This window comes from Chiloscyllium punctatum, chromosome 37, assembly GCF_047496795.1.
Source record: "Chiloscyllium punctatum isolate Juve2018m chromosome 37, sChiPun1.3, whole genome shotgun sequence".
NCBI classification, from domain to species: Eukaryota; Metazoa; Chordata; class Chondrichthyes; order Orectolobiformes; family Hemiscylliidae; genus Chiloscyllium; species Chiloscyllium punctatum.
Genome location: NC_092775.1, coordinates 8,121,194 through 8,136,316, shown reverse-complemented (window position 1 = coordinate 8,136,316; position 15,123 = coordinate 8,121,194). Strand labels below are relative to the sequence as shown.

Genomic DNA, 15,123 nt, shown 5'->3' with positions numbered 1-15,123 from the left:
TCGTTTATTCAGGAATGCAATCCCTTGGGGGAGCTATGACAGGGCTCACCTCTCAGCTGAGGCTTTCACAACAAAAGTTCAAAGGTCACTTCTGGCCCGTGCTTCTCTGAAACACATTCCTGCCTTAGTCATAGGTGTTGGAGAAAGTGAGGACTGCAGATCAGAGCCAAAAGGTGTGGTGCTGGAAAAGCACAGCAGGTCAGGCAGCATCCGAGGAGCAGGAGAGTCAACGGTTCGGGCATAAGCTTCTTCATCAAGAATGTGATGATTCCTGATGAAGGGCTAATGGCCAAAACATGTAACCTGCAAGCATTGATTTATTGTCTGTCCTATTTATTGTTCCTCAAGAAGGTGAGAGGGAGCTGCTTTCTTGAACTGCTGCTGTCCTTAGAGTATAGGGACCCTCTCAGTACTCTTAGGGAGGGAGTTCCAGGATTTGGACACTGAGGGAGCAGCAATATATCTCCAAGTCAGAATAGTGAGTGGCCAAGTGTACAGTCACCTGTCCCTGTTATCTCATCAAATTACATTTGATCAAGTATTTGGGGATATTCATCTACAATTACGGTGCTACACAAATGCACATTGTTGTTGATGTTGATAAATTTATATTGATGCAAAGTCCAAGACTGACTCTGTTGTTTGGATTATTCTAACTGTTATCAGCCATTTGTGTAGATGTGCCTAGAGGAGCTCAAGGATAGTGCCATCACAGAGAGAGCAGATGATATAGGAACCTACAATACTGTTGCCAGATTGTCTCATCACGAGGGAAATGTGTCCCGAATTAACAAAACTCTCTAGAGATCCGAGGTTAGTCTCATTGAAGACTTCATTGATGTAAAGGTAAAATTGCCATGGTCCAAGAGAGAAGCGACTGGTGATGGTTTAACCTGAGGGTCACCATACCTCAGGCAAGGGGACAGGTAGAGAAGGTGAGTCCTTCACGGTAAACCCATAGTGCAGAAATTGAAACCGCACAGTTGGCGTCACAAGCCAGCTGTCCAGCTAACTGACCTATTGACTGGATGATCAACTACCATGTTAAATAGAGAGCTACCAAGGTTTCCCCTGACTGGGGAGTTGATAATGAGAGGTAAGAGATGTACGGGCATTGGGAAACAAACCAGGGGCAAGTTAAGACAATGACAATGGAATATTCTGCCTGAAAAGGCAGGGTAAACAGATCCAACATTAACCTTCAAAGCAAAATTGAATAAACGTATTGTTTCCTGCATCCCTTGGGACATTGGTTAAGCCAGTTGTTATTGTAAATCCCTAATTGTCATCAAAAGGAGGAGAGGTTTGTAGGATTATGGTGGGGTGGGTTGAGACTAGCCAGAAAGGGTAGATGCTAGCTTCTATACTGTCCATCTCTATAAATTGTGGAGATGTTATTTCCTGGAAAAACATCAGTCTGGATTAAACAGAATAGTTGAAGTGTTAAATTGACATCCTGGAGTTTTTGCTTAATTTATTATGGGTTATCTGATGTCAAGGAGAATGTTAAGAAATTTGAGTGAATGGTCAATGCTAAGGCAGCAGCGTAAATCTGAATAAGTTATCAAGCTTCCTTCTTGGACAGCCTCAGACAGAGTCTGTCACTAAATGAATGACGTTTCACACACTGTACAAAATCCTTTCTTTTAATTCTTTCACCAGATGTGAGTGTTGCTGGCTAGGCCAACATTTATTGCCCTTGAGAAGGTACCAGTGAGCTGCTGTGTGGTACCATGTCAGTCCTTGAGGTGGTAGATGCAGCCCTCAGTGCTGTCAGGGGGAGAATTCCAATGCTTGGACCCAGCGACAGTGGTGTCTTTCCAAGGCAGGATACTGAGTGTCTTGGAGGGGAATGTTAGTGGCTGTTATTGCCACCAAATGTCAGGCTATTGTTTGAAGGATTGAGATGGCCTAGTTTTGGAATGTTTCCCAGTGTTGGGCATAAGGCCATGTTATTACACAATTTGTTTTAATCATTCAGGGGAAGTGAGTGACACTGCTGGGCCAACACACTTTTGCCCATCCATGTTTGCCCTTGGAACGATGGCAGTGAGCTGCCCTCTTGCAACACTGCAGCCCATGTGCTGTAGATAGACCCACTATGCCCTTAGGGAGGGAATTTGAGGATTTTGACCCAGTGAAGGAACAGTGATATATTTCCAAGTCAGGGTGGTGAGTGGCGTGGAGGGGATCCTGCAGGGGGTGGTATTCCCATGTATTTGCTGTCCCTTTGGATTTGAAAGGTGCTATCTGAGGTCCTTGCTGAAATTCTGCAATGCATCTTGTAATCCCCATAAGAAATCTGAACAGGAATAGGCGTTGGGCACTTTGGGCCTGCTCCACCATTTAGTACGAGCAAAACTATGCCCTCTGGTCCAATTCCCTCCCTCGAGAAGTGGTTGAGACCAAACATCATGTTTTCAAAGAGGGAGTAGATACGCCTCTGTGGCTCATGGGATGAAAGAGTACTGGGGGAGGGTGGAATTAGGATATTGACCTCAATGATCAGGCTTGATCATAATCAATAGGGGAGCAAGATTGAGGGGTCAAATGCTGCAATGTTTGTATCCTCTCAGCACTGACCCTGTCAAGCCCCTTAAGAATCCGATATATTTCAAGAGATATGAGACCACCTCTCATTCTTCTGCATGTTCCTCTGTATCTGCTGCCCTTGTTTTTCTGGATGGTGGTGGTCACAGGTTGGAAGGTGTCAGTTTTGGTGAGTTAATGCAGTGTATCTTGTAGCTGGTGCACTCTGCTACTGTCCATGGGTGTAGAAGGAGCCAACGTTGGAGGGATTTGTTGGGTGCTTTTTCAGTGTCACCAAACCTGCGTTAAGTCTGACTGGTGGGGATTCGCTTCAGGGATTGCTGCTGTTTCTGTTCAGTTGCCATTGTCAGAGTTACAAATGATTTTATGTTCTAGTGAAACAGCTCCACGGCTTGAGAGCTGGTGGTGCTCACTGGACTTTGTTTTGTAAGGTCCCACCTGCTCCAGAAGTGAGGAAGGATGTTTCTCAACAGGTCATTTAGAAACTATCTCCAGTCTGTGTGAAGAACCACAGAAATGATACAGGCACAGAAGGAGGTGGTACAACCCACCTTGTCCATGCTGACCCAAAGATACCTGGATGGTCGCCCTGCCATTGGAAGGATATTATTAAATTGGAGGGGGTCAGAAAAAACATCACCAGGATTTGAGGGTCTAAGTTATGAAAATAGGTTGGATAGGCTGGGACTTTTTTCCATTGGAGTGTAGGAAGTTGAGGTGTGACCTTAGAGAGGTTTATAAAATCACAAGGGCATAGATAAGGTGAATAGCCAAGGTCTTTTCCCCGTGGTGGGGGAGTCCACAACTAGGGAATTTTAAGGTGGGAGGAGAAAGTTTTAAAAAAGCCATGAGACGCAAGTTGTTCACACAGAGAGTGGTTTGTGTGTGGAATGAATTGCCAGAGGAAGTGGTGTATGCGGGTACAGTTAAAACTTTTTAAAAGACATTTGGATAAGTTCATGAATAGGAAAGGTTTGGAGGGATGTGGGGCAAGCACAGACAAGTAGGACTAGTTTATTTTGGGAACAAGATCAGTATGGACGAGTTGGACCGAAAAGTCTGTTTCCATGCTTTATTACTCAATGCCCTTTTGAATCCCATCTTCCTGCACACAGCCCTGTAGCTTAAACCAGTTAGTGCACCTCCACCACCAACAGAATTAGCGAACTCCAGACACACACCACACTCGAAGTGTTGTCTTTTGGGTTCTTGTGCTGAGGGAGTGTCCATACCTCTGAGCCAGGAAGCCCTGGGTTCAAATCCTACCTGCTTCTTGATGTGTGTAATAACATTGCTGAACAGATAGGTTAAGATAGGGAAGAAGTGTGGCAAAGGGCTTTATGGTGCAGTGGTAGTGTCTCTATCTCTAAGCCAGGAGGCCCATGTTCAAGTGCCACCCGCTCCAGAAATGTGTAATGACATCCGTCAGCAGGTCAATTAAAACTGTCTCTAGTCCATGTTACCTTTTGGGTTCTTGTGATGTGGAGTAGTGTCCCTACCTCAGAGCAAGGACATCCAGATTCAAGCCCCAACTGCTCCAGATACACATCATGAATCATAAACAGGAACTGTGTTCGTCCTCAGTGTGGAGTTAGCTTCAGGACAGGGAAGGGTGGAAACTAATGTTTGTAGTAACCTGTAACTTTACACGAAAGCCTTTGTAAACCTCTGAATGTCTGCCTCATTCAGTCAGTGAATTTGAAACAGGCTGCTTCATTTTATTCCTTATCTTTTGTTGTCTTTGGGCAGGTGAGAAACCATTTAAGTGCACATTATGTTCAGCAGCATTTAATCGCAAGGATAAAGTGAAGAGGCACATGCTAACCCATGATCCCGTCAAGAAGTTCAAGTGCCCTTTCAGGTAGGTTTCCCTTAGTTTCTGGATCTCTGGGTAGCTGAGGAGGCCATTCGGGCCATTGTGCATGTGATAGCTCTTTCAAAGGTCGCTTCTGTCAACCGGTCTAACTCCATATACCAGCCTTGGCTCGATATCCCTTTATATGTTCGAAGAGCGATAATTTTTAAATTTCCGATTTAAAAATAAGAATTGGCAGTTGAGGGTATAGTGGACAGTAAAAGACCTCATCATCCCCCACCCCCTGTGCCTGAGGATTTGGGGAGGACCATTTAGGATGGAGATGAGGAGACATGTCTTCACCCAGAGAACGGTGAGCCTGTGGAGTCCATTACCACAGGAAGGAGTTGATGCCACAACATTGAATGTATTCAGGAGGCAGCCAGATATAGCACGTGGGGTGACTGGGATCAAAGGTTATGGGGAGGAAACAGGATTAGGCTATTGATCCGCCATAAATCATGACGAATGTTGGAACACGCTCGAAGGGCTGAATGGCCTCCTCCAGCTCCTATCTTCTATGTTTCTATGTCTCCTACACAATGGCGGTTTGAGGGGGTGTTCCATATTGCGTGTGTGGGTGGGAAATAAATGTTGGCTGGGCCCCTGATTTACAATCTTTCAAAAACAAAATTTAGTGACTGGGGTCACCACACTGGCATGGATTGAGGTGTGGCAGGAAGCAGAATAGGAGTAGATAAGTCATTCTCAGGTTAGTAAACTGTGATTAGCAGGGTACCACACAGACCAGTACTCAGGGCCCCAGCTGTTCACAATAAATATCAGGGATTTGAGTGTGAGGCCCAGATGCAATTTCCAAGTTTGCAGCTTACACAAGTCGAGGTGGGAATGAAGGTTGTGACTCCAAAGTGTGTTCAAGGGGATTTAGACAATATGGAGAAAGTGAGGACTGCAGATGCTGGAGATCAGAGCTGAAAAATGTGTTGCTGGAAAAGCGCAGCAGTCAGGCAAAATCCAAGGAGCAGGAGAATCGACATTTCGGGCATGAGCCCTTCTTCAGGATTTAGACAATATACTGAGTGAGTGGACAAGAACAAAGCAAATGGAATATTCAGTGAGAATGTGTGAGGTTACTAATTTGGTAAGAGAAACAAATGCTGGTCATTTCTGTGTGACTTAAGAGATTGGGACGGGTCAACTTGCAAAAGGATGTGCATGTCCTTGCCCAGGAGGTCACTGCAGGTGCAGCAAGCATTGGGAACACAAATACTGTTGGTCTTTGGAGAGGGAGAATGAGGAAACGGGAGTAAAAGTGTCCTGCTGCATTTATACAGTGCCTATGTGAGAGCACACCTGGAGTATTATGCATATCTTTGGTCCCTTTATCCAAGATGGGATATATTTCCATAGATGGAGCACAAGAAATATTCACCACACTGTCTAGAGATGGTGAAAGTGTTTTATGAGGGGAAGTTGAAATTAGGCCGTCCCTCACATCATTGCTGATGTCACACACTCAGTGACTTCCACCCCCCACCCCCACCCCCCCCCCCCCCCCACTGCCATGTTTGCCACCACTTCCACCCCCACCAATGCCACTCACCTGCATTCTGCTGATACGCCCTCCCCACAGATCCCACTGTCACCATCCCCGCTCCCCAGAACCCCGAGGGGAACAGTACCCCTGCTCATGACTCCACCTCCATTCCCCCCACCACCACACCCACTCCAGTTACAGGCTCCGTCCCCACTCCCAGCTCCACACCCACACCAGATCCCAGCTCCCGGCCCTGCCGAGTTTTCACCATCCCTCCAGACCTCCCACTCACTGAGGACGAACGATCAGTCCTCAGCAAAGGACTCACCTTCATCCCCCTCCGTTCACGCATCAATGAATTTAATACACGACGTGACATTGAACAATTCTTCCGTCGCCTCCGCCTCCGAGCTTACTTTCACAATCAGGACTCCTGCCCACCTTCCAAGGACCCCTTCGCCCACCTCCAACACACTGCATCCACCTGGACACCCCGTGCCAGCCTATTACCTGCCCTCAACCTCTTCATTTCCAACTGCCGCCGGGACATTAACCGCCTCAACCTGTTGTCCCCCCTCCCCCACTCCAACCTCTCACCCTCACAACGTGCTGCCCTCCGATCCCTCTGCTCCAATCCCAACCTCACCATCAAACCAGCAGATAAAGGGGGCGCAGTGGTAGTCTGGCGCACTGACCTCTACACCGCTGAAGCCAGACGCCAACTCGAGGACACCTCTTCCTACCGCCCCCTCTACCATGACCCCACCCCCCATCACCAATCCATCATCTCCCAGACCATACAGAACCTCATCACCTCAGGAGATCTCCCACCCACAGCTTCCAACCTCAAAGTCCGGGAACCCCGCACTGTCCGGTTCTACCTCCTTCCCAAGATCCACAAGCCTGACCACCCTGGCTGACCCATTGTCTCAGCATGCTCCTGCCCCACTGAACTCATCTCTACCTACCTCGACACTGTCCTATCCCCCCCCAGTCCATGAACTTCCCACATACGTTCGAGACACCACCCACACCCTCCACCTCCTCCGCGACTTCTGTTTCCCTGGCCCCCAACGCCTCATCTTCACCATGGACATCCCATCCCTATACACCTCCATCCGCCATGACCAGGGCCTCCAAGCCCTCCGTTTTTTCTTCTCCAGACGTCCCCAACAGTACCCTTCCACTGACACTCTCATTCGTTTGGCCGAACTGGTCCTCACCCTTAACAATTTCTCCTTCGAATCCTCCCACTTCCTCCAGATCAAAGGGGTAGCCATGGGCACATGTATAGGCCCTAGCTATGCCTGTCTCTTTGTTGGCTACGTAGAACAGTTGATCTTCCGTAATTACACCGGCACCATTCCCCACCTCTTCTTCCGCTACATTGATGACTGCATTGGCGCCACCTCGTGCTCCCGTGAGGAGGTTGAGCAATTCTTCAACTTCACCAACACGTTCCACCCTGACCTTAAATTCACCTGGACCATCTCTGACACCTCCCTCCCCTTCCTGGACCTCTCCATCTCCATTAATGACGACCAATTTGACACTGACATTTTTTACAAACCCACCAACTCCCACAGTTACCTGGATTACACCTCTTCCCACCCTACCTCTTGCAAAAATGCCATCCCGTATTCCCAATTCCTCCGCCGTATCTGCTCCCAGGAGGACCAGTTCCACCATAGAACACACCAGATGGCCTCCTTCTTTAGAGACCACAATTTCCCTTCCCACATTGTTAAAGATGCCCTCCAACGCATCTCATCCACATCCCTCACCTCCGCCCTCAGACCCCACCCCTCCAATCGTAACAAGGACAGACCGCCCCTGGTGCTCACCTTCCACCCTACCAACCTTCACATAAACCAAATCATCCACTGACATTTCTGCCACCTCCAAAAAGACCCCACCACCAGGGATATATTTCCCTCCCCACCCCTTTCGGCCTTCCGCAAAGACCGTTCCCTCCATGACTACCTGGTCAGGTCCACGTCCCCACTACAACCCACCCTCCCATTCTGGCACTTTCCCCTGCCACCGCAGGAATTGCAAAACATGCACCCACACCTCCTCCCTCACCTCCATCCAAGGCCCTAAAGGAGCCTACCACATCCATCAAAGTTTTACCTGCACATCCACCAATGTCATTTATTGTATCCGTTGCTCCCAATGCGGTCTCCTGTACATTGGGGAGACTGGACGCCTCCTAACAGAGCGCTTTAGGGAACATCTCTGGGACAACCACACCGCCCTGTGGCCCAACATTTCAACTCCCCCTCCCACTCTGCCAAGGACATGGAGGTCCTGGGCCTCCTTCGCTGCTCCCTCACCACCAGACGCCTGGAGGAAGAACGCCTCATCTTCCGCCTCGGAACACTTTTACCCCAGGGCATCAAGTGGACTTGACCAGTTTCCTCATTTCCCCTTCCCCCACCTCACCCCAGTTCCAAACTTCCCGCTCAGCACTGTCCCCATGACTTGTCTTACCTGCCAATCTCCCTTCCCACGTATCCACTCCACCCTCCTCTCTGACCTATCACCTTCACCCCACCCCCATTCACCCATTGTACTCTTTGCTACCTTCCGCTACCCTCCTCTCTGATCTATCACCTCATCCCCACCCCCACTCACCTATTGTATTCTATGCTACTTTTTCCCCACCCCCACACTCCTCTCATTTATCTCTCCACCCTGCAGGCACTCCTGACGAAGGGCTTTTGCCCGAAATGTCGATTTTCCTGCTCCTCGGATGCTGCCTGAACTGCTGTGCTTTTCCAGCACCACTCTAATCTAGAACCTGTATTCTCTCGAGTTTAGAAGAATGAGGGGCAATCTCATAGAAACTTACAAAATAGTTGGTAGTTTGACAGGGTGTAAGTAGGAAAGATGCTTCCCACACCAGAGACTGGGAGACAGTCTCAAACTAAAAGGCAAATGACAGTTGGTTCTGCTATAATGCATGTTTCTTCAACATGAATTGGCTTTAAGGCAATTGAAGGATTTAGACCGTTATTTGTCGAATGTGAACTTTCCTTACCTATACTGGCTATAATGTGATTCCGGTCCCATAGTGCGGCTACTGCATGATCATCTTATAACGCAAGAAGGTAACTTTCACCTTATAGTTATAGGGTCATAGAATCATAGAGATACTGGTCTGCATCAAACACGGCCAGTCACCTTTTGCACAAAGGGGCTTGGGGACGAATGATCCCAGATGTTTGTCGGGTTTTCCACCTTTCCCAGGATCCTGCCTGGTTTCACCTGGGGCATACTATGTAAATAGTGTGATATTGAAGGGATCCCAGTTGTGACTTTTGAGCATCTGAACAGGTTCTTGCATTGGCAGCAAAGGCAGTTGGTGGAGGACACCACTGGAGATAGTTTGTCCAATACTATAGGCCAGGACTAGGCTCAGGGAAACTTTAAACTTTGGACCTTTGGATAAGGACTTTAAGATCTGTATATTTTCCTTTATCTTTTGGCTTTTTTAGTTTTTTTTAAATTCTGGTTTTGTATTTTAAGATGCTGATTTTGTACACTTTTCACTGCTCCTCCTGTATTCCTGTGTTTGAGCACACATGACAATAAAATCAAATTCTAATCAGATTTGTCCATTGCTGATGCCAGCCTCTGACATGGTGTGATGTCTCCTATCCCTGTTTCTGCCTCCTTCCCCTCCCCCACAGCCTATAGCCTGTTCCCGTCTTTCATTAACCTTCCGAATGTAGTTGTCGGATTGGCTACATGGTCCAGGGCTGGTCGTCATTCCTACCCACTTGGTTGGGAATGGTGGTTGCTGTGCAGTCAATCAGGCTGTGCCTCTGAGTTTCTCTCGAGAGAACCAGTCAGAAGGGAATCACTGACAGAAAAGAGGAATATACCACCTGAGGCAGTAAAGAGTGTAGCAGCAAATTAACTACATGTGAATCATACAAAACATCTTTTCAATATTTCTTCTGTAACTTGAGAGATTCCGAAAACCTCCAGGGATTTGTTAACATTGACCAATAGCTGTTCTTTTGCAATAATTTGTCAGCATCTTTCCACCTCATTGGATCAGACAATTGCCTTCCATCCCCTAGTGATTGGTCAGTATTGACCATTAGCCATTCTGTTCCAAGTGATTGGTTAGTATTGACCAATAGCTGTTCTGTTCAGAGTGATTGGCCAGTGGCTGTTTCTCGCTCTGGTACTGGAATCTATGAATGAGTGACTAGGTCCACTCTTTCTGCTTTGCTTCATTTACAGGGTACACTCTGGTTGTACAAAAGAATTCAACAGACCTGACAAACTGAAGGCTCATATAATCGCACACTCAGGTAGGTACAGCAACTATATACTTTAAGTTTCATCAATTAAACCCTTTTCTTTTGAAAAAAAGACTTATTTCTGTCTCCCACCACTCGGCGTGTGACCCTGATTGCTGATCCCATGACCTTGGTCAAAGCTCGTTGGGAATCTGCAGGGTGAAGTATTCTGATCGAAGTGGGTGACAATGATGCATTTCAGTATTTTCTTCTCCAGCCCATAGCTCCCACAGTCCCAGTCTCTGTCACGTTACTATCCCTTTGCTGCAGGTTCCTGATGAAGGGCTTATGACCGAAACATCGATTCTCCTGCTCCTCGGACACTGCCTGACCTGCTGTGCTTTTCCAGCAACGTACACTCTGCCTTTGGCAACCAATCACCCTTTTCTCCCGTGATATAAATTTTTGTGATCATTTGAAATTCGGCATTCTTACATTTGTCCTAATGGGTTCAAGCTAAGGAGCTTTGCTAACGTGTCTGTCAGGAAGACTCAATTTACAGGAGCACATTATGGCTGATCCCTCTTTAGATTCCATCCAACTTGACTCTCAATTCTTTTGTATGTCCCTCTCTCGAAAAAGGAGAAGATTCCTTATTTCCTGGTTTCTCTCCTGAATGGTGTGATGTTATGTTTCCACGGTAACCATGGGAGAGCTGCTAGACTCTCCCAGCAGCTGAAAATGTTTTTGCCTAGGTAACCCATCCAGTCCCCTCAAACCCCTCCAGAAGCCTCAATCGAAATGCCACTTACCTTGTATGGTTTAGGGGAGGCATGGTCATACAATGGTACTGTTGCTGTTCTAGAATCAAAAGGCCCTGGCTAATCTTCCAAGGATGTGAGTTTGAATCTCACCACACCCAATGGTAGAATTTAAATTTAGTTAATAAAATCTGGAACGTAAAACTTCAGTCTCAGCGACAGTGACTGTGAAACTATCATCGATTGTTGGAAAAACCCACTAATGTCCTTCAGAGATGGAAATCTGTCATCTTTACCCGGTTTGGCCCATACGTGACTCCAGACCCACAGCAATGAGACCGACCCTTATCTGCCCTTTGAAAAAGCTAAATTCAGCTCCTGGTGGAGGTCAGACTGGGTAAGAAATGGAGGCCTTATCGGTGAGGCCCACATCCAGCGAGAGAATCATATTTTTATTTAAATAAATGTGCCATTTTGTCAGTCCTTTGTGAAGTGTGTTGTACACTTTGGAAGTGCCTTGTTGTGCTGATGGGGGTTTCCTGAAGGAGATTTTTAAATGTAATTTAGTTTGTGATTTTGTTTGTTTTGGCTGCAGGAATCAAGCCGTACAAGTGCCAGTATTGCAGCAAGAGCTTTAGCCGCCGCGCCCACATGGTGGAGCACCAGCACTCACATACAGACACCTACACCATCCGCTGTGCCCCGTGTGGCAAAGGCTTCACCCGCGAGAAATACCTCAAGCAGCACCGGTGCGGGCTGTTCGCCGGGCGTGGGGAGGAACGCCAGGCGCGGAAACGGCGTCCCGGTAGCCGCCGGGGCCCCTGCAAACCCAAGAGGGGCCCGGCTGAGAGCCACACTGCCCCTGGGACAGAGGAGGGAGCGGACGGTGGGCAGGCCGGGCAGCGCAGGGAGGAGCATGTCATCGTCCTGTCAGAGTCCGAGGAGGCAAATGCCACCACCAACACCAACCAGAACTGGCTGACCATCTCCAGCCCAGCCAACAGCACCTTGACCGAGCTGCCCAGCAGTCAGGGGGTAACCATGGTTACCGTTCCCGTTTACATCCAAGCCTCGGAATAACCAGGCTCTGAACGGACCTTCCCACTACAGCACAGACTAGTTTTTTTTATATATATATTCAATAAATATATGTAAATATGAATATATCAATAGCTGTCTTGACAGAGAGAATGATTAAAAACTTTGTACAAAATAACCCCGGTTATCCAAACGTTAATTATCCAAACAAGATCTCAAGGTCCCGTAAAAACGTGATCAGTTATCTGAACAATCAGTTACCTGAACAATCGGTTATCTGAACAAAATACTCCCTGCCTGTCTTGTTCAGATAATCGAGGTTGTTCTGTACCTTGTTCTCCCTTCATCCTAGAATTCTTTCAACTGACAAAGGTCAGTTTGGAAACTTGAGAGCTGGCTTTATGGTATCTCTGCTAATTCGCAGTGCATGATAGCCATCAAATGCACAAATAAAAAGCACTTTTCCAATTAACGGGAAAAGGTTTTCCCTCCATTCATTTGGAGGCTGAGGGGGGGGGGGAGGTGACATCACTGATCTGGGAAATGGTGTGATCTCTGTGACGTTTCGGTGTGGCTCCGTGTGAAGGTATTCTCTTTGGAACGCAGAAGAAGGAAAGAGTTGCATTTCTCTAGCGACTTCCACAAGCCTCGGGATATCCCAAGATGCTTCCTAACCAATGAAGTATTTTTTGACATAGTCCCAGCAGTTTCCCACAAACAGCAATGATAATGGGGCTGGGTTAGCTTCGTTGGCTGGGCGGCTAGTTTCTGATGCTAACAGCAACAGTTCAAATCCCATACCAGCTGAGGTTACCTAAGGTCAACTTCTACCCTGCCCTGAAACCGGTCACCCCCAGGTTAAACTACCACCAGTTTGCTGTCTCTTATGAGAGGACACAGCCTGTGGACCTCTGGGACTATGACAACTTTACTATTGACTGGATGGTGCATTTACAGATGTAGATTTGATGGAAAATACTGTCTCAGAAACCTGGGCAGACCTCGCATGGTGTCTTTACTTTCAAACGGATAAGGTAGTTGGGCCTTTGGATTCATGTTGTAGAATTTGATTGAGTTGATAACCAGCTCATCGTAACATTTACATATACATATATTTAGAGAAAATGTACAAAATTCCAAAAGAGTTCGAAAGAAATCAGAGCAATGGTAAGGTCCTAGGGAGTGTTGCTGAACAACAAGACCTTGGAGTGCAGGTCCACTTTCTTGAGAGTAGAATCCCAGGTAGATAGGATAGTGAAGAAGGCGTTTGGTATGCTTTCCTTTGTTGGTCAAAGTACTGAGTACAGGAGTTGGGAGGTCTTGTTGCGGCTGTACAGGACATTGATTAGGCCACTTTTGGAATATTGCGTGCAATTCTGATTTCTCTCCAATTGGAAGAATGTTGTGAAACTTGAAAGAGTTCAGAAAAGATTTACAAGGATGTTGCAAGGGTTGGAGGATTTGAGCTACAGGGAGAGGCTGAACAGGCTGGGGCTGTTTTCCCTGGAGCATCAGAGGCTGAGGGTAACCTTATAGAGGTTTATAAAACTATGAGGGGCATGGATAGGATAAATAGGCAAAGTCATTTCCCTGGGGTGGGAGAGTCCAGACCGAGAGGGCATAGGTTTAGGATGAGAGAGGAAAGATTTAAAAGGGACTTATTAGATTAGATTAGATTAGATTACTTTAGATTAGATTAGATTAGATTACTTACAGTGTGGAAACAGGCCCTTCGGCCCAACAAGTCCACACCGCCCCGCCGAAGCATAACCCACCCATACCCCTACATCTACATTTACCCCTTACGTAACACTCTGGGCAATTTAGCATGGCCAATTCACCTGATCTGCACATCTTTGGACTGTGGGAGGAAACCGGAGCACCCGGAGGAAACCCACGCAGACACGGGGAGAACGTGCAAACTCCACACAGATGGGGCAGCTTTTTCACACAGAAGGTGGTGCGCTATGGAGTGAGCTGCCAGAGGAAGTGGTGGAGGCTGGTACAATTGCAATATTTAAAAGACATCTGAATGGGTATATGAATAGGAAGGATTTGGAGGGATATGGGCCGGTGCTGGTAAATGGGACTAGATTGGGTTGGGATATCTGGTCGGCATGGACGGGTTGTACCAAAGGGTCTGTTTCTATGTTGTACATCTCAATGACTTCATAACTCTCGTGGTGACCTGTCCATTTGTGATTTCGCTCGTTTGAATTCTAAACACAGGATAATCATTGTAAGCATCTTTGGCTTACACAATTTTTTTTTAGATACTTACCGTGTGGAAACAGGCCTTTGGCCCAACAAGTCCACACCGCCCCTGCGAATAGCAACCCACCCAGACCCATTCCCCTCCATTTATCCCTTCACCTAACACTATGGGCAATTTAGCATGGCCAATTCACCTAACCTGCACATCTTTGGACTGTGGGAGGAAACCCACGCAGACACGGGGAGAACGTGCAAACTCCATACAGACAGTTGCCCAAGGCAGGAATTGAACCCAGGTCTCTGGCGCTGTGAGGCAGCAGTGCTAACCACAGTGCCACCATGTTCAATTTAGCTGCTAAGTCTCTCAGTTTAGCTTTAGCCAAAGATCTCAAAAAATACCCTCTCAAAGTTTTTACTCACAGAAGAATCTTAATAACAGCCAAAATCATTTTGCAAATCCAACCTTTGTGACATACTTCACAACAGCATTCAAGAATGTAGGTTTGCACACTGAGCTGGAAGGTTTGTTTTCAGACGTTTTGTCACTATACTAGGTAACATCATCAGTGAGCTTCCAGATGAAGCTCTGATGGTAAATGGGGTGCAAGTCAATGTGTTTGTTGATAGAGTTCCAGTTGGAATTCTATGCTTCTAGGAATTTTCATGCATGTCTCTGTTTGGCTTGTCCTAGGATGGATGTCTTGTCCCAGTCGAAGTGGTGTCCTTCCTCATCCATATGTAAGGATACTAGTGAGAGAGGGTCATGTCTTTTTGTGGCTAGTTGATGTTCCTGTATCCTGGCAGAAACAGGCAGAAAACTAGCCACCAGGATACATGAACATTAACTAGCCACAAAACGACATGACCCACTCTCACTAGTATCCTCTTTATCAACAAACACATTGACTTGGATCCCATTTACCACCCCCTGAGAAAAATAACAGGAAATTG

General features: G+C 47.1%; 1 protein-coding gene across 1 annotated transcript in view; it reads left to right on the top strand.

Annotated features, from left to right (window-relative positions):
- LOC140462840 (zinc finger protein 341-like) overlaps window positions 1-12,130 on the top strand; it is a 38,988-nt gene extending 26,858 nt beyond the window's left edge. Inside the window, exons 9-11 of the mRNA XM_072556196.1 lie at window positions 4,300-4,411; window positions 10,161-10,231; window positions 11,516-12,130. Of these exons, the coding sequence (XP_072412297.1) occupies window positions 4,300-4,411; window positions 10,161-10,231; window positions 11,516-12,000 (668 nt within the window). The 3' untranslated portion in view covers window positions 12,001-12,130. The remainder of the gene's footprint in view (window positions 1-4,299; window positions 4,412-10,160; window positions 10,232-11,515) is intronic.
- Window positions 12,131-15,123: the final 2,993 nt, after the last annotated feature.